The sequence below is a fragment of the Echinops telfairi genome, unplaced genomic scaffold (genome assembly GCF_000313985.2).
Source record: "Echinops telfairi isolate 266 unplaced genomic scaffold, ASM31398v2 ScPeMD7_2010;HRSCAF=2546, whole genome shotgun sequence".
In the NCBI taxonomy this organism is placed as follows: domain Eukaryota; kingdom Metazoa; phylum Chordata; class Mammalia; order Afrosoricida; family Tenrecidae; genus Echinops; species Echinops telfairi.
The window spans coordinates 23657885-23678812 of record NW_022105908.1 but is presented as its reverse complement, the minus strand read 5'-3'; the positions used below and the strand labels follow the sequence as shown (position 1 = coordinate 23678812).

The 20928-nt window shown below is 58.6% G+C and overlaps 1 protein-coding gene across 1 annotated transcript; it reads left to right on the top strand.

Annotated features, from left to right (window-relative positions):
* Positions 1–118: 118 nt before the first annotated feature.
* On the top strand, positions 119–20526 carry SMTNL2 (smoothelin like 2). The gene is made up of 9 exons (XM_045293327.1): positions 119–161; positions 421–656; positions 7963–8053; positions 8507–8743; positions 9073–9142; positions 10121–10303; positions 11463–11589; positions 11834–11985; positions 19547–20526. The coding sequence occupies exons 1-9, from the start codon at positions 119–121 to the stop codon at positions 19671–19673; spliced, it is 1266 nt and encodes a 421-aa protein (XP_045149262.1). The 3' UTR covers positions 19674–20526.
* The last annotated feature ends 402 nt before the right edge of the window (positions 20527–20928 follow it).

Below are 20928 nucleotides of genomic sequence, written 5' to 3'. Positions count from 1 at the left end.
GAGGGGCTCCGCGTCGCGGTGCCGTCTCCAACCCCGCCCCAATCCCGGAGCGTGGGTGCGCTCGCTCGCGTGCGCGCGGGCAGTGGCGTTGGGTTGGCCTGTACAACTCGGTGTTGGGATGGCCCGGCTGTCGCTGGGGAGCGGGAGGAGGCCGAGCACGGGTCTGCATGCGCTCGCTGCACCTGTCTCCGGTCCCCTCCCGCCTTGAGAGCCGGCATTGTTTGCCGGAAGTTTCCTTTCCTCGCCCCAACGTCCCAGGACACTAAAGGCTCGGCCCCGGGACTGGTCCACACCGCCTGCGTCCGGCTAGGGTGTTGGAGGGGTCAGCGCCACCCGCTGACCTCCACTCACTTGCCCTACCCCCACCCCCATATTGCTGCTTCACTGAGGCCTGACGGCTCCCGTTGTTGATTAACTTAGAAAACTCGACCCCCAACCCCCGCCCCGCTGCCTTCTGGGAACCCTACATAGTAGTGGGCAGGCGGGGTGGGGGTGGAGGGCAGAGGGAATATAGCCTTAAGCAGTCTCTTGGGATTTCTGGGGTCAGTGATTGGCCAGAGAGGCCCGGAGCAGGTGGAGGCAGGGCAGAAACTGGAAGGGAGCGCACCAGTCGGCCGGCACCCCTGAGCACGGGCCTCCCAGAGAGGCACGTCCAGGTTAGCAAATTTCATGGTGTGTGCAATGGCCCTTGGGTGGGATTTTCCACCATAGCTAGCCTGGGCGCTGGGTTTGGTTTGCAGGGTTGCTGCGGAGCAGTTTGCACCTGCTGCCCCGCCATGGTTCAGCCCCATGTGCACACAGGTGCCTTGAGCTTCACCTCTGGGGCCAGGAGGAGGGAGCTCAGTTTAAGCCTGGGCCCTGGAGGCCCCAGCCTGGGTGGGAGGTGGACTCAGTTGAACTGCTGTTGTCCACTGCCGCTACAGTAGCACTTGACGACTAAGCTGACCTCGCAGTGGGTGTCCGGGAAGGCTTTGTGCTGGACGGAATTCAGGGCTTGCTGCTCTGGGTGGAGATTGGGGTGGGGCTGGGCTGTGTTTGCATCCTCACAAGCTTGGTAGAGTCTCATCTGGCGGCCGGAGTGGAAGCCTTACCAGGTTGAGAGTGGAGGGGGAGTTGTGGAGACCCCTGCATGTGCTGGCCAAGGAGCTGGACTTTGTGGTGGGGTGGGAGGGGGTGGTGTGTGGGGGGGAGCATTTGGCTGTCTCAGTGCTCAGTGTGGAGTGTTTGGAAATCTTTAACATGAAATAACAACAGAAACAGTACTCATTGCCCTCCAATCCATTCAGACTCATGGCATCTCTGTAGGATGGGGCGGGACTGCCCTGTGGGTTTCCGAGACAGTAACTCTTTACGGAAGCAGAAAGCCTCGTCTTTCTCCATAGGAGTGGCTGGTGGTTTTGAACTGCTGACCTTACAGTTAGCAGTCCAACTTGTAACCCGGGCTCTTCGTGGAGTATCCGGAAATCTCAGAAACAAGCAAGCGAACAAAACAACAAACAAAACTCGTTATCATTGAACCAATTCTGACCCATAGCGACCCTATAGGACAGAGTAGAACTGTCCCTGTGGGTTTCCCAGACTGTAATTCTTTACTCTGAATTATGCGTATCTTTCTCAGGTGGAGAGGCTAGTGGTTTGGAACCGTTAACCTCGTGGTTAGCAGCCCAAAATGTACTGTCAGGGATCCTTTCTGGACACACTCAATTCTGACCTGTGAGCATGACACGTGTCCGTGGCATAGAGCCACTGGGCGCCTGCGTGTGCTCAATAAACTGTCATTGGTTGTTTCTGAGCCTTTTGTTGAGCACAGGGTCACCATGAACCAGGGCCGAAGAGACGGCACTAACAACCACCACAGCAGTTCAATGCGGGCCTGCTGCTGCTCATGTAAGCAGTGGGCCAGGCTTTAGGAAGAACCGTCTCGGGTCCACACATCACAAACCCCAAATCAACCCCACTGTATTGGGTTGATTCCATCGTGATCCTCTAAGGCAGGGCAGAACTGCCCCTGTGGGATCCCAAGGTTGTGATCTTTAGGGAAGCAGATGTTCACATCCGGAGCAAGTGGGTTCGAACTGCCAACCCTCCTGGTTAGCAGCCCAGCACTCTGAGTGATCTAAGTAAGCCCACTAGTCTTAGTTGTCTCGTACTGATGTAGAGAAGTTTTTTTTCTCTCACGTTAGGAGGATAGAAGTCTGAGTTCAGGGCACTGGTTCTAGGCATTCGCTGTTGGTTTTGGGTAAAGATCTTTGTCCTTGGTCAGCTTCTGTAGCCTCTGCTTTCCTCGGTCCTTGGTGGACCTCACGTTGGCATCTGTCTTTCCCCTCGCTCCTGTCTGTGCTTTCCCCGTGCCTCACTGGTTCTTTTTAGAACGCAGAAACAGGGCCTCTAACCAGCTGCTTCTGGCTCCGTGCTGACCTATGGAGGGACACTCGTATGGGTCTGAGTTGGTAAAATGTGGGTGTACTGCTGAATAGTAACCAGAACAGGAGAATTATGGGTCAGTGCCTGGCCGGGAAGTTCCTCTCCTCTTAGAAACAAGAGCAATGCACCAGTTGCATAGCAACCAAATCTGGACCAGCAGAGGCAGAAACAGCGGTGCCTGGCTCAAAGATGGTGGCCAGCCACACCATTTCGATACCTCTCTCTGCAGCCTGGCCATAATGCAGATTTCCTCATGGCCCTCCTGGAGGGCTCACCACGCCCCCTGTTGCAAGACCGCTAAGTGTGCCTGTTCTGGCTGCTGTTGCAGTCACCTGCCTCTTAGGAAATTCCAGCCCAAACTGGCTGGAAGTTGTGCTCCGAACTGATTAGGTTTAGGAAACACCCTACACTGATAAAGGCCTCATTGATCTCACAAAAGACCTCATTCCCAGATGGTATTCCCTCCACACGTTAGGATTCGTTTAGGGTTGGATTAGGATTCCAATACTTAGTTGGGGAGGACACAATTTAATCCATGGCACTTTACAACCTGCATTATCTTTTAATTCCATTTTCCATGACGTTTTTAAACGCCGCCCCTCAGGAAAAAGATGGGTTTGTGCTTGAGCAGAGAGCTCAGAGAGCGCTGAAACTCGCAGAGGCAGGCAGTTCTCCCGTCCTGTAGGGAGTCTGTGAGTCGGAATCGCCTTGACCGGGCTTGGTTTTGAGTTTCCTGTTCTCTCTCTCTCTCAGCTCATGTGAAAGGGCTCGCTAGTCATGTAACATGGATTCACCTTGGTGAGCTAGTCCTCTCCGTTTGGGGGATTGTGGGAAGGGAGGTTGTGCAGGGGAGGGACAGGGTCCTTCTTGTATTGGGCCGGATCCCTCAGAGTGAAAGACGGGTGAGCTCACTTCATTGTGGTCACTCCATTGTGAAGGGCAGGGGCAGGAGGATGGGGTGGGGTGGTGGGGTGGGTGGGGTGGGGAGCTGAGCTGGGTCCCTTGTTCTGGGGCCTCCCAGACTCCTGTATTTGTGCCATAGGCAGGACAGGTGGTGGTTAGGCAAGCTCGGGGCAGGCCGGCCGGGCAGTGCAGTGGGCATCAACAGGAAGAGCTCCCTGCAGGGGGTCAGAGACCCTGGCGTGCACTGGAGCTGGAGTCGGAAGCATGTGCTATGAGGTCTCACCCGGAGCTGCATGCCAGCTTTTCTGTATCTGAACGGTGCGAGTGTGTGGGAGTCCCTGGTGGCACAAATGGTTAAGCACTTGACCAGGAACTGCAAGGTTGGCAGTTCGAGTTTACTCAGAGGTGCCTTAAAGGAAAAATCACAGCTTTCACGCCTAAAGAGTGGCGTTCTTGTCTGACACACACTGGGGCGCCAGGCGTTGGGAAGGCTCACCTGCGGCGCACAAGCATAGAACCACAGTAGAGGGCGTTAGCCTGAGCTTGTTGGCCCCCCTGCCCTAGCGGGCTGGGCCCTTTGGAACATTAATAAATGCACATTGGCCAGGCACACAGAAACACCCCTGCAGCTGCCTCAGGGACCTGGCCTCCTTGGGGGGGGGTGGCTGAGCTGGCCGGGCAGTGTGAGGCCCCACCCCCAGCCCTGGAAATGCCCTCAGCTGGAGCCGCCTGGTCCCCAGTCCCTCAGGACCAGCTGCCAGGACCTGAGTCGGAGGCCCGTCGGTGAAAGAAGCCAGGTTCTCCTTATCTGCCTTTTCTTTCCCAGACACGCTGATAAGAGAGTTAAAGGCTGTGGGGAGAAGTCTGAATGGAGTGTCCTTTAAAACCCGGGTGTGAGCGGAGGCAGCCGGGCAGCTGTGTTCAGCGTCTCAGGGTTGGGGCGCTGGCTCCGAGTTGGCTGTGCCAGGCACAGCAGAGTCTCCTGTGTCCACACCGCAGCCTGAAAGGGGGCTTCTGGCAGCCCCCGGGAGACCTGCAAGATTGTTCCTTTTGTTTATTAAAAAAGGCCTGAAAACTTCCCCCAGGAGAGGGTCCCATCTCCTGGAATCAGACTTATCTTTTCTCTGTTGTTCCCAAGCTCCCGCCGAGGGACCCTCCCCCCTTCTTAAAATAAAGCCCAGACAGGAATCTTGGGGGTGCAGGAACACTCAGAACAGGACTGACTCCCCACCTACCCCCTCCCCACCCTGGGTCTGTAGTGATTCTCTCTGACTGCAGCGCGCTAAGTGCCCCTGGTCCCCTTCCCCGGGCTGAGACTGGCCGCTGCCCACCTCTGGATGTCCATGGGCCGGACGAAGAGTTTACAGGGACGTCTGTGTGGACTTGGGGACCTCAGCCCAGCCTGGCTTCCTGCTTTAAGGGAAAGTCCAGTTACTTACCCCCTCCTCCCATTCATTAGGCTGAGACAGGTAGAGCTGGGCAGGACCCACCTGACCCAGGTCCTGGGCAACAGGTGTGTCTCTCAAAGGCCAGGTCAGCGTGATCGACAGAGCCCAGGGCTAGGGGAGAGACCTGAGCCTCGAACTTTGACTCTGTGATGGTGGGCTGAAGGGTCTCTGAATAGCCTTTGATTCCTGGCCTGTGGTGGGCCTGGGTCTGACCTTAGGCAGAGTCCCTTTCCCTGGGTGAGGCATAGCCCTAGTCTCGGGGGCACCTGGGCATCACCCCAGCTACAAGGGGTACTCTTAACCCCTTCCCATCCTCCCCGTGCTGGAGAGCTCTTGGCAGGAGCCTGGCTGGTCCAGAGCCCATTTCCAGTCAGGTTGTGCTATCTGAGACCTGGGGGCATCATGGGAGCTAGAGGTGGGGTGGAGGGCTGTGAGACATGCAGGGACAGGCATCTGTGCCCACCCCCCCCTTTCTCCATAGACTCACATTCCTAAGAAAATGGTTTTGCCATCAGCTTGTCCCTCTAGGCCTCTATCTGGACCTGTGAAACCTGTTAGACCAGAGCAGGCTGGGTGGGGGGACTCAGGAGACCACCCCCCAGGCAGAGACAGCCTGGTGTCAGGTGGGAGTGAGGGTTTGGGAGGAACTAGCTGGTTCTCCTCTTCAGATTCAGTTGGTGTTGAATTAGCTGCAGTCTGGCTCTGGAGGTGTCCTGCACTTTCTGGGGTGCTGGCAGGTACCCCACACCCTTCTCCAGCATTCCTTCTGGTTGCTTTGACCCCTTCCCCTTCATCCTCCTGAGTCAGAAATTGAGGGGTCTACTTCCTCTTCAAGGCCAGGTCTCCCGAAGTTCTGGGTCTCAACAGCTCTTGCCTCCCCAGGGACCCAGCCCCTTCAGTAGTCCCTCTGTCCCGCTGGAGCCTAAAACACGTTCCCTTCTGTCCCATCCCCACCTCTTCCCCCCACTTCCTGTCCCCTCAGGGCTAAGGGGACTCAGGCTCATGTAGAGCCCATGTGGCCTCCTCTCTCCCACCTTGCCCCATAGCCTGTCCCTGTCCCTCGCACACCTTCAATTTAGTCCTACGGCCATCACCAGTGACCTTTGCTGAATCCAGTGGACACTGTAGATCTTCACCTTCTTGGCCATGAACCCCGGCCACGCTGGATGGGGCTGACACTCCCGCCGCCTGGACAGACATTCTCCCCCAGTGTTCTGTTCTTGACGTCCCTCTGGGTTTTGCTCTGCCTCTTTGGCTGCCCCTTCTCATTCTCCCTGCAGATCCCCTTCTGTATGCCCTCTGTCCTTTAAAGGTAGGGGTCTCCTCAGTGCCTCGTCCCAAGCCAGCGCGTCCCCTCCTTCAGGACCCAGCCGGTCACCACGCTTCTGGTGTTTCCATCGTTCGCCCCCTTTCCTCGTAAACTGCAGATTCAATAGCCAAGAATCCCCTGACCTCAGCTCCGAACCTTCCACACGACACACCCAACATAGAAGGCCTTGCTGTCTCCACAGAACCTGTGGCGTCCGCCCTCACCCCTGGTTAATTACTCTGGGCGTGGCAGGGGCTCCCCCCGCCCCCCAGCCACTGGCTCCCGCAGCTGAACTGGTTGAGGCCTTCCGACCCTAGACCTTCCACTGCCCCAGGCCCCCGACTGGTCAGGTGACCGGCCGTTTGGTGCCTCTCCTCATCGCTCGAGAACACCTTCCACTCTTTCTCGTTCGAGGAGTCCAGTCCAAGCACCTTGGGACACTGGGCGCTGTGTCTTCTGGCCATGGACTGCCAGCCCCTTGTGCCCCCATTGTATGTGACCAGAGGGTCTTGGGTCCTGATGGCTCTGTTTTTGTAGCCGATTGTCCCTCCCGGTTGACCCCAAGTGCATGCAGACTGTCTGGGCCACACTCATGTTGGCTTGGAACCAGCCTGGCTTGTCTACCGACCCGACTCCCTCCATGGCAGAGAGGGGCCTCGTGTGCTGCTTCTAACAGGAGCTGAGCACCTGACGCCAGGCATGGGCTGTGGTTCGTCCAGGTATTTTGTGGACAAGGGGGCCAGCTTGCAGGTGTCCAGGAAGAGGCATGGCCAATTTCTCCAGCCGCTCCCCAGGGGCTCTCGCTCACAGCCGCTCCGTCGCACTGAGAAAAGCGTCACACTATGAGAAGAGCAGGCCCAAAATAGAGGACTTGACCTTGATCTCAAACTGGTCCTGTCTTACCATGTGGCATCAGCTCGGACAGTACACAGCCCCTCTCTGAGCCCTCGGGTCCCATCTATAAGGGAGCCTTGGTGGTGTAGTTGTTAACCATTGGAGTGCTTAACCACAGAGTCAACAGTTCGAGACCACCAGCTGCTCCTCGGGAGAAAGATGAGGCTTTCTAGCCCCGGAAAGAGCTATAGACTCGGAGACTCACAGGGGCAGTTCTACCCTGTCCTGTAGGGTCGTCATTGATTTGATGGCACCTACTTGGAGGACAGATCCGAGGTGGTCTAGGCAGTATCTTTGCGTGGACACTGGGAGGCCCAGGGGGCACGTCCTCTCGTGGCACAGGCAGTGGGAACCCCAGGGGCCGTATCCTGATGCTGTTTCTTAGACAATGGGAGACCCAGGGGCCTTATCCTGACCCTGGTGGCACAGGCTGCCCACTTGCTCTTGGGCTTGCTCTTGATCTTCCTGCCCACCCTCCCTACTGCTGGGATGGGGAGCTGAGCCAGTCGGGCCCCTACACTCTGGACATCTGGGTAACTCTGCCCCCCTTTGTCCAGTGAAGGAGCCACTGTCCATTGTGGGCCCAGAAAAGACCTTATGTTACCGGGGTACCTGCTTCTCCCACACAGGCATCCTGGCCTGGCCGGATGGACAGGGGCCCAGCATGCCCCCCGACCACAGTCGGCCTCCAGTAGATGGGATCAGTTTTGGCCTGGGGGAGGGGGGGAGCAGCCTGGCACACTCTCAGGAGCCCACCGCCTTGACCCTTGTTCCTGACCTGGGTTGAGGGAAGCAGGGGTGCTTTGCCTGGTAGGATCCTGGGGGCTCAGCAGCTCAGGCCCCGATTGTTTGTGACCTCAGGCCAGTACTGCACCCCCAGGGGCGCTCTTTCCTCCCCTCAGCCTGAACTAGGGGGGGCCTTGGCAACTGGCGTGGTGGGGCTGACCTTGGATTCCTCGTGTCTGTCTGTCTGTCCCTCCGCAGAGTGTGGACCACGACGACGAGCCCAGTGAGCCGGAGCTGAGAAGGATGTCAAACCCGTGCGTCATTGAGAACGGGCACCCACCAGGGGCAGGTAGAGGCCGAGGGCAGTGGGGGGCTGGTGGGTAGGTTTGGGCTCAGGGTTTCAGCCCTGCATCTGTGCCAGGCTCTCCCAAGGCCTTAATCTTCAAGGGCAGAGGCTGCCAGGAGAACAGTCTCAGAACTTTCTAGATGCAGGAGAAATGGTGAAGCTTGCAGGGGGAGTGAGCATTCCGGCTCCTGAAAGCATAGAAACAGAAGCTGGGGAGGTGGCCAAGCACTGAATAGGGTAGAGAACAAACTGAAAAGCCAGTAGGTATTGATGGAGCCTGGTTACACGGGAAACTTACAGACATCTGCTGTGGTTGGAATAAGAAGACATCCATCCCCAGGAGATGCAGTCAGGGAGGCCTCCCTGGAGGAGGTGGTGGGGGGGGGGGGAGCCCTCCTGGAGGGTTCTGAAGGCATGGCTGACACCCACCCCCACCCTCGCTCCTCCATGTTCCAGGTCCAGGGGATGGAACCGCTGAGGCTGCCCAGACCTTCCCAGCACCAGAGCCCCCTAAGCCTCGCCCTGCGAGTCTCTCTTTGCGGCTGCCCCACCAGCCGGTCACGGCCATCACCCGCGTCTCCGAGAGGTTCTCTGGCGAGACCTCGGCTCTGTCGCCCACGTCTGCTGCTGTCCTGGGGGGCCTCACCCCGAGCCCCAGTGAGGCCACCACACCCTGGACCCCCAGCCCCAGTGGTACGTGGGAGGGTGTGGACTGGTGGGGGTCTGACAGGGAGGGAGAGTAGGGTTGGGTGGAGGAGGGCGGAGACTCAGGAGACCCCAGCCATGACTGCCCCCTGGGACTTCCCAGGTGTGTGACTGCCCCTTCCCAGTTCCTCCCCTGAGCCTGCGAAATTGGGGGGGGGGGGCCCCGCGGGCATCGCAAGCATCTGGCTTAGCTGGGGTGCCTGCCTGTCTGCCGGGCTGGTGCTGGGTGGAGAGGGCCTGCAGACCAGAGGCAAGGAGCTGGGCAGCCCGCACTGAGGCCAGGGGTGCCTCTTTCTCTCCCTCCCGCTGTCCTGCAGAGAAGAATTCCTCTCTCGCATGGTCAGGCTCTGGCCATGGGCCAGTGACAGCAGGCAGGAGCAATGACAGGTGAGTCTGGACCCTTGCCCTTACACCCATGTCCTGCGGGGTGGCAGCTCCCCAAGTGGCCTTAGACCCTGTAGGACACTCCCTATGCAGAGCCCAGGAGTTGGCTCCCTCCTTGAGCCAAGGCCCCCACGGGGACAGGGTTGGGCCCTCGGAGAACCAGGGCAGCAGGAGCACTGGGTAGGGCTTGAGTGTGAATATGAGGCAGCAGGGACTGGGTGAGAGCTTGCCTGCGAGAAATAAGGCTGAGGGCTGGGTTCTCTGTGGACCCTTCAAAGCAAGCCTGCCAGGAGGTTGGAGGAGGAAGGAGGGTCAGGAGGTGTGGGGTGGAGGGAGAGCCTCATACTGCCCTTGTTCCCTCTCAGCCACCTGGCCATTCTTCCTGCCAGGGGCCTGGGAAAGCCACGGGGCTGGCCAGGTCCTTGCAGGCCTGGCTGTGTCCCTCTGTTCCCCTAGACCAGTTGGACGGTGCTTGTGGAGGTGGGGTGACTGACTCCCCCCACCCCCCAGCCCTTTTTAATAAAAGGAGAATTGTGATTGCCCTGGCCCCGGTCTCTCCAGGGGAGAACCAACTGGAAGGTGGGTAGCTTGGCACTGAGGACTGGCTGGCTTTGGGTACCGTTCCCACCTGGAGAGAGTGCCCACTGCAATCAAGGACACCTCCCATACCTCCCCCCCTCCCCGGGGGTGATTGGGCTCAGAGAGGGGCCCACTCCCCCATCCCCGAGAGAGGGACTGTCCTTTGGGACTGCTGGCCCCGCTCAGTTCAGAAAACCTGCCAAACTGGTTGGGGACAAGATCCAGTGGCATTTCCTTTCTCGAGGTCCTTGGGAGGGCCAGCACCCCCACCCCCAGCCTCATTTCCAATACTAGCTGGTTGGCGGGGAGGCTGGGGCAGTGTGGCCTGGCCCTCTGGCAGGGAGCGGGCCTGAGCTGGCGAAGGCTGGTTCTGCCTTCCTAACTAAGCGTTTCTCTCCTCAGCCCCACTCTGGGGACAGCGCCCCTGTCACCCCAGTCCTCGCAGCCGCCATCAGCCACCCCCCAAGCCCACCGCCCAGGGGAGCGCCGCAGGGAGCTGGTGAGGTCGCAGACGCTGCCCCGCACCTCGGGGGCACAGGCCCGGAAGGCGTTGTTTGAGAAGTGGGAGCAGGACACAGCCCTCAAGTACGATGCTCACCCACAGAGCTGGGGTGGGGGGTGGGGGCGCCCAGGATCCCTGGGCTTAGGTCCAGACTGGAGTCAGGCCAACATAGCCCTGTCCTTTACCCTGTGACTTGACCGCAGAGTAGGGCAGGACCACACAGGTGGGTCAGAGGTCAGTGGTCCCTGCTGTGGAGGAAGAGGGCTGGGGTGCAGGAAGCCAGGCAAGACCGCTGAGAGCCCTGCCCTCTCCCTCAATCTTGATAGCCCCCTTCACATTACAATGATCCCCTAGGGGCTTTAGTCTGGGCCTGACCTAGATGACCAGAGGGCAGCGAGGTGGCACTTCTGGCTGGAGCTGGGACTTGCTGGTGGCCCTCATAGGTGACTCCTCCAGTGCCCAGACTCCCTGCCCACCCCCATACCTCAAGCCCTTACACAGTGGCGGGGGGATGGGGATGGACTGATGTCCCCCCTCCCAAGGCGCTTATTCTAATAAGGGAAGCAAAAAAAAAAAAAAAAGAACCCCCAAAACAATGGGTGGGGTGGAGGACAAACTCAATGCCATTGAGTTGATTCCTCCTCAGAATGACCCTGTAGGACAGAGCAGAGCTGCCCTGGTGGGTTTTTAAGACTGTGAACATTTATGAGAGGAGAGAGCCTGGTCTGTCACCCCCTGAGGGGCTGGAGATCCCCAGATGGTGACTTTGCGTGAGCAGTCTAGTACTTGGCCTACTCCGCCGCCATGTGGCCCCGGGGATGGTCCTGAGGACCCTCTCATCAGTTGGGGAGTGGCCCTGGGTTCTGGGGGAGAGAACTGTCCACTATGGCTAGAAAGAAGCTGGCAACGAGGCTTCCTAGGACAAGGCTGGGGTGCAGGGAAGGGGGACAAGGGTCCCAGCAGGAGGACAGCTTAAGCTCAGGTCCTCTGTCCCAGGACTCCCAGGAGACCCCTGATTCCCAGTGTGGGACCTAGAGGACAGACAGGGGTGGAGGGTCCTGACGGAGACCCTCAGAGGGAGACTCTGTTCTCGCTTGGGTGCCGGGTGGGGGCACTGAGAGCTGACTGTGTCTTCCCGGGTGAGCAGAACAGGGGCTCCTGGCCCATCCCTGGCTCTTGGGGTGGTGGTGCCAAGCGGCCCCCCAGCAGCCTGCGTCTGTCTGTCCGTTCATCCTTCCGCAGGGGCAGGGGCGAGAGAGGGGAGGCACGGGCGAAGCTGAAGCGCTCGCAGAGCTTTGGCGTGGCCAGCGCGAGCAGCATCAAGCAGATCCTGCTGGAGTGGTGTCGGAACAAGACGCTAGGCTACCAGGTGAGCGGGGTGGAGGGTGGGGGGCACTGCCCCGTGTGCCCTCAGCCTAGGGCCAGGGCTCCCCCGAGGCTGAGCTTGGTCCTGAGGGTCACAGATGTGCACAACAGTCCCAGGGGCCCCTTCAGTGGCCTCATGTGGGCAAGATGGATGGGCGGTGGGCCTTGGGAGGGGCTGGAGGATCTTGGAGTGGGGGAGCCAGGGGGCGGGGGCTGTTCTCAGGGGACTCCTGGTGTCTGGCCCCCAGCACGTGGACCTGCAGAACTTCTCCTCCAGCTGGAGTGACGGGATGGCCTTCTGTGCACTGGTGCACTCCTTCTTCCCGGAGGCCTTTGACTATAGCGCACTGAGCCCCACGCAGCGGCAGAAGAACTTCGAGTTGGCCTTCACCATGGCAGAGTGAGTGTGGTGGGTCCCTGCAGCCACTGCCCAGCCCCCCTCGCCCCTCCTGCCAGACTCTGCCCCGGCGGCAGGGGTGGGGGTCAAGAGCTCGGAGGAGCGAGGGAGGGCCTAAGGCCACTCGTCCTTTCTCCCTTGTGCGTGCGGATGGGGAAACTGAGGCCCGGAGAGGGGATCAGGCTTGCCAGGTCACAGCGCTCAGTGGGAGCTGGGCTCTGTCCAGCCTTTTTGGGGGGTTGGTTGGCCTCTGGGGTGCTGACTGGGAGGCCAGCGGCAGAGGGTGGGAGGGGCTGTGGGACAGGGTTCCCCCCACCCCGAGCACCGAGTGGCTTCTCTGGGCTGCTTGTGCGAGCCACAGCTATGGGTCAGTAGGAAATGGGATAATATCTGCCCAGGGGGACTGGAGCATAGTTCTCTCCTAAGGAGACCTGGCCTCCGTGAATCTGATGCTACAGCTCAGGGTAGAATTGCCTTTGTGCGGGAGAGCCATGCATGCTTTCTGCCCGCACACCCCATCCCTGCACAGACGGGCCTTGCCCGTCTACCTGGGAGGCTGTGATGCCACCAGACAGGTTTCAGTGGTGCTTCCACGTGAGGAAGGAAGGCCTGGAGATGTCCTTTCAGAACCCAGCCCGGAAGGTCCTCTGGCTCCCAGGGTTTGGCACCCCACCTGCCCCATCGTGGGGGTGGTGCCGGAGCAGGCCGAGCTTTGTGTGGAGCTGGGGGCTGACCTGATGTCTCCTCTCAACAGCAAACACGGTCCCTACCTTCTCAAGTCCCACTCACAGGGAGGAGGCTGGGGAGGGCTCACAGGCTCCAGAGGTACTTGGGAAAGCCAGGTTGGGGCTTGGCCGTGTGGGCTGAGGGCAGTGTCTCCCCCTCCCCTCTCTGGCCCCCCAGACCTGATGCATGCCAAGAGTTGGTAGGGCAGGCTGGACCAGTTTGGGTCTGGCAGGGAACAGGTGGCAACTCGAAAGTGGGTGCCAGAGAGTTAGGGGGCCCAGCTGGTCGGAGGCAGGGAGAGTTAGGGGGCCTGGCTGGGTGGGCTGAGGCAGAACCGGGGTGAGTGGGGGGGGAGGTTAAGGGCAGTGGGGACCGGGCTCTGGACCTGGGCTGGGCTCATTGGGCCTGGGGGAAGTGCTGCATACTGAACGCATCTTGTGGGAGCTGCGCTTTTGAGGGGCTATGCAGCTGCCTCCAGTGAGTGAGCTGGCAGGGAGTGGGGGGCAGACAGCCTGGCCTAACTCTCCTGCCCCCAGACCCGGGAGCCTGTTGCTGCTGCTGGGTGGTCATGAGCACTGCTCCAGGCTCCCTGCAGGGCATGAAAGGGCTTAAAAGGTCAGGAAGAAGGAGGCCCTCTGCCCAGCTAGAAGGGGTGGGTGGGCATCCTTGCCTCCATGCTGTTCCTCTCTGTGGGGCTGTGTTCCTCCCTGGCTTCACCTGCCCCAAACAAAGAACAAACCCATTGCTACTGAGTTGTTTCCAACTCATGGCGCCCCTGCAGGACAGAGCAGGGCCGTTCCGTAGGGTCTCTGAGGCTGTAAATGTTTCCAGGAGCACACAGCCTCGCTTTTCTCCTTCAGAGAGACTGGTGGGTTCGAACTGCCAACCGTGCACTTAGCAGCCCAGCTTGCAACCTGCTACACCGCCACGGCTTGCAGGGAAGGGATCCCGATTCCAGGCTCACCTGCACATTTCTCACTTTGTTCCCGGTCTGACCACTCCCACCCTTCCAGGCCCGAGCCTGGCCAGGAAAGGAGGCCGAGCTTGCTGGCCCTGAGAACTCCCCATGGTCACGGAGCTGGGCCTGGGCAGAGAAGGCTGGCCCTCCCAGGAGCAGCCGCCCCCGCTCTGGGGCAGAACAGAGATGCTGGCTCTGAGCTCCTGGGCCTGATTTTTTGGAATCACAGCATCGGATGACGTGCTCAGCCTCTCGGAACCTCTTGGGGTCATAAGAACTCCTTGTATACTTTAAAAGCCGTCTCTTGCTTGGCTGCTTGGGATTAGCTGTCATCCTAATTGCAGAAACAGCTTTGAGCGGAGCGCGTTATGCAACTAGATCCCCGACCGTGCAGAAGTGGAGCCAGGGAGACCGGAGTGGTGGTGGGGTGGGGTGGGGGTGGTCAGAGGGAGGGGACCCAGCTGGCGGGAGACAAGGCGCTAAGGTGGCGGGGAGGGTGGTGCATGACTGTATCGAGTTGGGGGCTCTGACCTGCCCCTACCTCTGCCAGGGGAAGCCACACTTTGGTCACCCAGTTCTCTGCCCTGGAGGCCTGACTGGTCCCATGGAACCAGCTCACTCCTTGGTCTCTGGGCCCCCTTTCACCCCGGCTCGTGGGTAAGAGGGCAGCAAAGCAGCCCTGCTCCCCAGCTGGAGGGGAACTCGGCTTCCCTTGGCAGCCGGAGCCGGGAATGAGTCAAGCTCTCGCTTTCTGAGCACAGGGTTTGAGTTCATGTAGCCTCCAGACTCCAAACAGATGTTTCTTCCATTCCCAGCCTGGTGGGGGTGGGCCCAGCCTTTGCCTCCCTCCTCCCCAGAGCAAACGGCGGGCCTCCCGGAGGTCTGAGACGGCTCCCTGCTGGGGAGGGGACAGTGGCTGACTGCAGTAGCTGAGGTGGGCCTTTGCTTTTCTGCTGACTCAAGGCGGCAGAGAAGGGGGTCCGCAGCAAGCCTCTGAGCATGTGTGTGTGTGGGAGGGGAGTAGGAGGCTTGCATGGAGTCTGGGGAGGTGTCTCCCTGTCAGCATCATCTTGAAGATTGGTGGGGGAGAAGGCTGGAGGGGGAGGCTTCCGTCTGCCCCGAGGCTCTTAGGAGCTGGCGGCTTGGCTCACCTAGTTCCTTGGACAAGAGGGTGGTTAGCAAAGCCGGAGGGAAAGCAGACACCTGCTTGAGGATACCGTTAGCATTTCAGACAGGTCTTCCTTACGCTTGCCTGCTCTCCCCAGCCCCCAAACCACGAGCCCATATCCCAAAGGAAGCCTTTCAAGACCCTTTCCCATGTGCAAGTGCGTTAGAGGCACTAGGACCCGCCAGAAACCCTGGGGGCAGTGGTGTGTGTGCCCACCCCTCTTCCCCTGCCACGCTTTATGGCCCAGAAGGGACCCGTGGGCATCACCTGCATGGATGATTTGGGGCTGACCCGCCCAGAGCCCTTGTCTAACAGATGTTCTTCTGCCTGGAAGGCGGGCAGAGTGGACGCCTGAGTCTTGGCATCCTCTTCCCCCATCTTGCCCAGGGCCCGGGGGCAAGGCAGCGGGCGTGGGGCTGTGGCTCCCGGTTTGCCCTGTGGGGAATGTGCACTGTGCTCGGGTTACGGGCAGCTGCATGCCTGGCCTTCCAGGCTATTTGTAGTGTCCATGTGTCTCCGTCTAAAACCAGATGAGGCTGTATTCGGAGCCCTGGCACCCTGCTCTGCATCCAGCGAAGGCCTCAGTACATTAAAAATACCCCCACCCCTTCCCAGCACCTCCTCCCAGGACAGTGGTCGCTGAAGATCAAGATTTACAAGGGGGCTTCCAAACATTGGGGAAAGGGGGAATTAGAAGATCATGGGAAATTTCCGCCAACTGTTTGAAGCCCTCTGACTCATAGCAACACCTCCTCCCTCCCCCTGCCCACTCCCGCCCCCCCACCACACCCACCCATCAGAACGCAACCCTGCCCAGTCCTGCACGGTCCTCACAGTCTCCGCAATGGGGGGTGTCCATTGTTGCAGCCGCCGTGGCCTAAGTCAATTCCTTGAAAAAGCACGTCGTCAGCCAATGCTAACCCTGGCCTGTGCTGTGCGGTTTGAAGCGACCTGTCGTTTCTCCCCGGGACTTTTCTGTGCTGTTCGAATGATCTTAAAACAAACACGTTTGTGTGTCATTCTTAACAAAAGCTCCTGGCGCAGGATGGCAGCTGCCCGGGGCCTCCCCTCCTCGGAGACTTAACTTGTAAGAAATGTTCACGTGGACCCTCCGTTGCCGGTCCTCTTCATCGATCTGGAGGAACCGTGAGGGTTACCCGTTGAGCTGCAGACCGCAAGGTCAGCAGTTCAAAACTCCACGAGACAGAGACGGGACGATGGACTCCGTCTCAGAAACCCGCCGGCGCAGTTCTGCCCTGTCCTGCAGGGTTGCCACGCACGAGTCGGCATTGACTCAGTGGCAGGGAGTGTTGGTTGCTTGACTACCCCGCTGGGTTTACTTCTGCCGGGGTGGTTGGGGGCTCCGTGCTGTCTCCCTGCCCAGCACCTCCACCCCTTGACTGCTCAGCTTCTCAGTAAGCGTGTGTGGTGGGGGGCATGCTGAGAAGTAAAAGCGGCCAAACAGCATCCCAAACAAACAAGGGATCACCGTCTGCAGAGGAGTCCTGGCAGCCTCATAGGTGACAGGCTGGGTTGCTGTTGGAAAGGTCAGTGGTTGAAGCCGACCGTTGCTCCTTGGGAGAAAGATGAGACTCTGTCCCCCTAATGATTGGTAGTCTTGGAAACCTTACCTCGAGTTCTACTCTGTGCTGTAGGATTGCTACGACGGAATCAACTGGGTGGCAGCTGGTCATATTTTGCTTTTTTTTTTTTTTAATTTAGATCCCTGTCCCTGGCGGCATGTAAGCTGAGACAGGGACTTGGTAGAGGTGACTGGTGTTTCTGATGGAGTATGGGGAAGTGAAAAGTACCAACAGTTATAGCGCTCTTGGCTCAGAACGCGTAGCTTGGTGACTCAGGTCTCCCCAGGGGTGCCTCAGCAGAAAGGCCTGGTGATCTACTTCTAGAAAACCCGCCATTGCAAACCCCATGGGGCACAGTTTTAGTTTGAGGCTCATGGGGTCTGCAGGAGTTGGGGTTACCTCCATGCCATCTGGTGATGACGCTGCATCGGATGGGGTGCTGTTCTCTTCCATGGGGACAGGGGCAATAACCTGGGCAGGGCTTGTTCACGTGGACAAGGCCTGCCCACACACCGTGGGAGCCCGGGGGCAGCAGCCCTGTGAGGGCAGGTGGCCTGTAGGTATTCTCCCGATCCTGCAAGCTAGGGGCACCTCTGCCTGCGTGCCCTTGTTGGAGTGACCTGGGAGAGAGGGTGGCGATCACTGGGCCTAACCCGCGCATCACCCCAGGGGGCCTTTGGATTCTCTTACAGGCTGCCCACTCCAGCCCCCGGGGAGGCAGCGATAGGATCCCTGACAGATGTCTCTATTTCACTCTGACATTTGGTTTGTGATAGAAGACCTGGGGCCCCGCCAGCACTGTGAACAGGGCCCTGGAAATGGTACCGGCTTTGTCTCTGGTGCTGGACAGGACGTGGGCAGCCCCTGGGTCATGTTCTGCTAAAAGTGCAGCGCAGGGACTCTGGGGGAGCCCCTTGACAGCTGGCCGAGTCTGTCCTGCCAGCTGGGGCTCTCTGGTCCCTGACTCCCCTACGGGAGGGAGCTTTCTGATGAGGAAACAGGCCCAGGGAAACGGAGGAATTGGCAGAGCCAGGATTGGGACCCAGATTTAGTGGGGACACGGTAACTCAGCGGCAGAAGCCTCGTCTTCCGAGGGGAGATTCTGGCCAGTGCAGCCCCCTCCCGTCCGTCTGGAGGTTTGCGTGTTGCTGTGAAGCCGAACAGGTTTCAGCGGAGCTTCCAGACTAAGACAGACTCGGAAGAAAAGGCCTAGTGACCCACTGCTAAAACCCTGTGGGTCACATCAGTGTCCAGCTGACCATGGATGGCGTAGGACCAGGAAGGGGTCTCCATGAGTTGTGGCTCCACAGAGGCAGCTGATAATCGCATTCGGGTTCCGTTCTAACGCCCTCTCCCCCTATGCCTTTCTCCCTGTAAGCCCTCCTCCTCTTGAATCATGACAGTCAAAACAGTGACAACAAGAAGCTCGCAAATGTACTGAGCTCTTCTGCGTGCTGGGCACTGCTGCCCCAGATCTGCAGGCCTGCCTTACCTCATCTTACCCTCACAGCACCCTGGGAACTGGGTCATGTCCTCGTTTTCCAGACGAGGAAACTGAGGTCTGGAGAAGAAGTGTTTTACCCCAAATCCTGTAGCTAGGAAGAGATGGAAGTAGGATTTGAACCCTGGCAGTCCCGCACTGATTATTGATATGGGTGTGGGGGAAAGGTGGGGGACTCCTGGAACTACAAAAGGACTTCGTCCAACACTGCCGTTGGAAGAAGGCGTCTGAGACCATCAGGCCAGCTGCCGTGATCGGTGCCCTCTCGGCCCACCTGATGATGTCCAGCTGCCACATCTAGTGCCTAGGGGAGCCAGCGTACTATGAGTAGAGAGTCAGGGAGGCGTGGGTGCCCTCGCTTGGCTTTCTAGAAGAAGTCTGCCGTGATTCCAAGATGTTCGGCGGATCATGTCTCCTCTGTCGATGGTCCCCTTCCTACCTCTGTAGGGAGTTGTGGTCGTCCTAGCGAGAATGGGAATGAAAGGAGAGCAGACCAGAGCGTGGGTTTCAATGAACAGGTCTTGGTAGAGCTCACCACCCGCCTGAGTGGAAGGAGAGTCCAGGGGGCAGGGTGAGGGAGGATCGGAAGACAGAGCGGAGAGAGGATAGCGGAAAGAAAGGGAGAGCTAGAGAGAGGGAGAGACAGGGCAGACGTGCGGCCACATGAGAAGGTGAAGAAAGAGCATGGACAAAGGAATCCTGTGTTAATAAACTTTTGGGACAGAAATAAATGATTATGGCTAAAAGGAGCCTGTGCTTCTCCCCATTGGCTGTGGCACCAGCAGAACAGTGCCGAGAGGGGGCAGGGTTATGTGAGGCGTTGCGCTAGGTGGGATGGACACGGGTTCGAGATGCTGGCCATGGCTGAGACCACAGCGTGACTGTTGGACCCTTTGGGATGCAGTGGATTACATATTGGGCTGCTAACTGCAAGGTCTGTAGTTTGAACCTACCTGCCACTCCTTGGGGGAAAGATGAGGTTGTCTGCGTCTGTAAAGATTTATACTCAGAAACCCGATGTTGGGTTGCTATGAGTTGCAAGCAACTCAGTGGCAATGGGCTAGGGCTGATGCGTGCGTGTGTGTGTGTGTGTGACTTTCTACTTCCATTTCGGAAACCCATACTCCGTCCTGTAGGTCTGCTGTGAATCAGAATTGACTCAATGGGAGTGAGTTTTGATTTTGAGAATATGTGTGTGTGTGAGTAAATGTAATTTTCATTTAAAATGTAAATAAATCTTTTCAGTAAACCCAAATTAAGAAAATTTGAGTTGTGGTGTCATGGTTATGTGTTGGGCTGCTAATGCAAGGTCAGCCGTTCGAAACCACCAGCTGCTCCCAGGGACAGAGGTGGGGCTTCCACTCCCTTGAAAGTGTTGCAGTCTCAGGAGCCCACAGGGGCAGGTCTAGCCTGCCCTGTAGGGGGCTGCCGTGAGTCAGAATGAACTTGGATGGCAGTGACTGAGTTGTTTGGTTTGTGCGAGAATCGTCGAGGTGGGTCATGGCATGGGATGATGGCAAATACCAATTCAGACCAGCTCTGTAGAACCTTGGAGGGCCAGGCTCACCACTCCCAGGCTGAGCTCTGGCCCGGGGCTGTCCTGCTGACGGGGGGCTTCTGTGTTTCAGGAACCTGGCAAGCTGCGAGCGGCTGATCGAGGTGGAGGATATGATGGTGATGGGCCGCAAGCCTGACCCCATGTGTGTGTTCACCTACGTGCAGTCGCTGTACAACCACCTGCGGCGCTTTGAGTAACGGCCTGGCTCGCCCAGCAGCACCCCCCAGGACGAGACGGTGGGGAGGCTCGTTTCTCCCCCCTCGCCAGCCCCCCACACCGACACAGACCCCACCAGTGGCTCGCCATTTGGCTCTGTGGCATGTGGCTGCACTCCGTTCACGCCCCGCTCTGTGACTCCTTCAGAGCCTCCCAGCCTGGCTCCCACCGTGGTGGGCACGGCCCAGGGCTCAGGGGAGAGGGAGACTCCCCCGGAGAAGGAGAGAAACTGGTGCTAAGTCATTACCTTTATGAAACGCTTGTCGGCTGTAGAACCCAGAAGGCTGAGTTACAGTCCCACCCCGTGAATTTGATACATGGGCTTTGCGGAAGCCCATTGATTACCAAGTGTTTTTGTTTTGTTTTTTAAACCACAATACCCAGGGTTTTTTTGGTTTTGTTTTGTTTTTTTAACTTCCTCACACCATTGTAGGTTTCTTTTCCTCCCTCTGGGCGGCTGCCAGGAAACAGGCCGCTTAATCAGCAGCTTGAAGGTGGGCCCCGGCGTCTAGGGAAGCAGTCGAATCACACCCGCCAACTCTGACCTTCCAGTCCCCTCCCACTCTCAGGGGTGGGGAGAGAGGGGGGCTCTCGCTTTGGTCCCACAGGGCTCTTGTTCTTCCCAGGAGGCCCCGCAAGTGTTGGCTAAGAATAGGTTCTTGGGGGGAAGGGAGACGGCTTACAGGGAGGACAGTCTCTGTCGGCCCAGGGCTAGTGCTGTTCACACATCTAAAAGGAGCTGCTGCAGTAACTAAGACGGTAACTAAGATGCTGGGACAGTAACTCTACCTGGGCTGGGAACCCCGTGCACATAAAAAGGATGTGTCAGCCCTAGCCTGGGAGTCGTTATTTCTCTCTCTCTGAGTGTGTGAGGCATGGCGTCTGTGAGTGAGATTTTGTACACATTGCACACGAAAACCAACCCAAAGGCTCCCTGGGCGGATTCTCCACCCAAATCACTCACCTGTTGTTGCTGCTGTTAGTTCTCGTTAAGTCTCCTCTCGTCCCCACCCCCTGATGGAACGAGAGGCTGCCTGGTCCTGCATCCTCAGCCATTGAGTTTTCCCTGACCGACTTGGGAGTAGTGGATCACCAGGCCTTTCTTCCTGGTCTGTCTGAGTCTGGAAGTTCTGCTGAAACCGGTTCCAGTTCAGTGTCACAGATGGGCAGTAGCTGCATGTGAGGGGCATCCGCTGGGAATAGACACCTGAGCCTTGGCAAGGAAGGCCAGACTCC

Excerpts from the sequence above, each read along its gene's own strand:
- SMTNL2 (XM_045293327.1), top strand. The coding sequence starts at position 119 with ATGGCCCGGCTGTCGCTGGGGAGCGGGAGGAGGCCGAGCACGG. Across the intron at positions 657-7,962 it reads TCCCAGAGAGGCACGTCCAG|AGTGTGGACCACGACGACGA; the intron begins GTTAGCAAATTT and ends GTCCCTCCGCAG. Across the intron at positions 8,054-8,506 it reads CGGGCACCCACCAGGGGCAG|GTCCAGGGGATGGAACCGCT; the intron begins GTAGAGGCCGAG and ends TCCATGTTCCAG.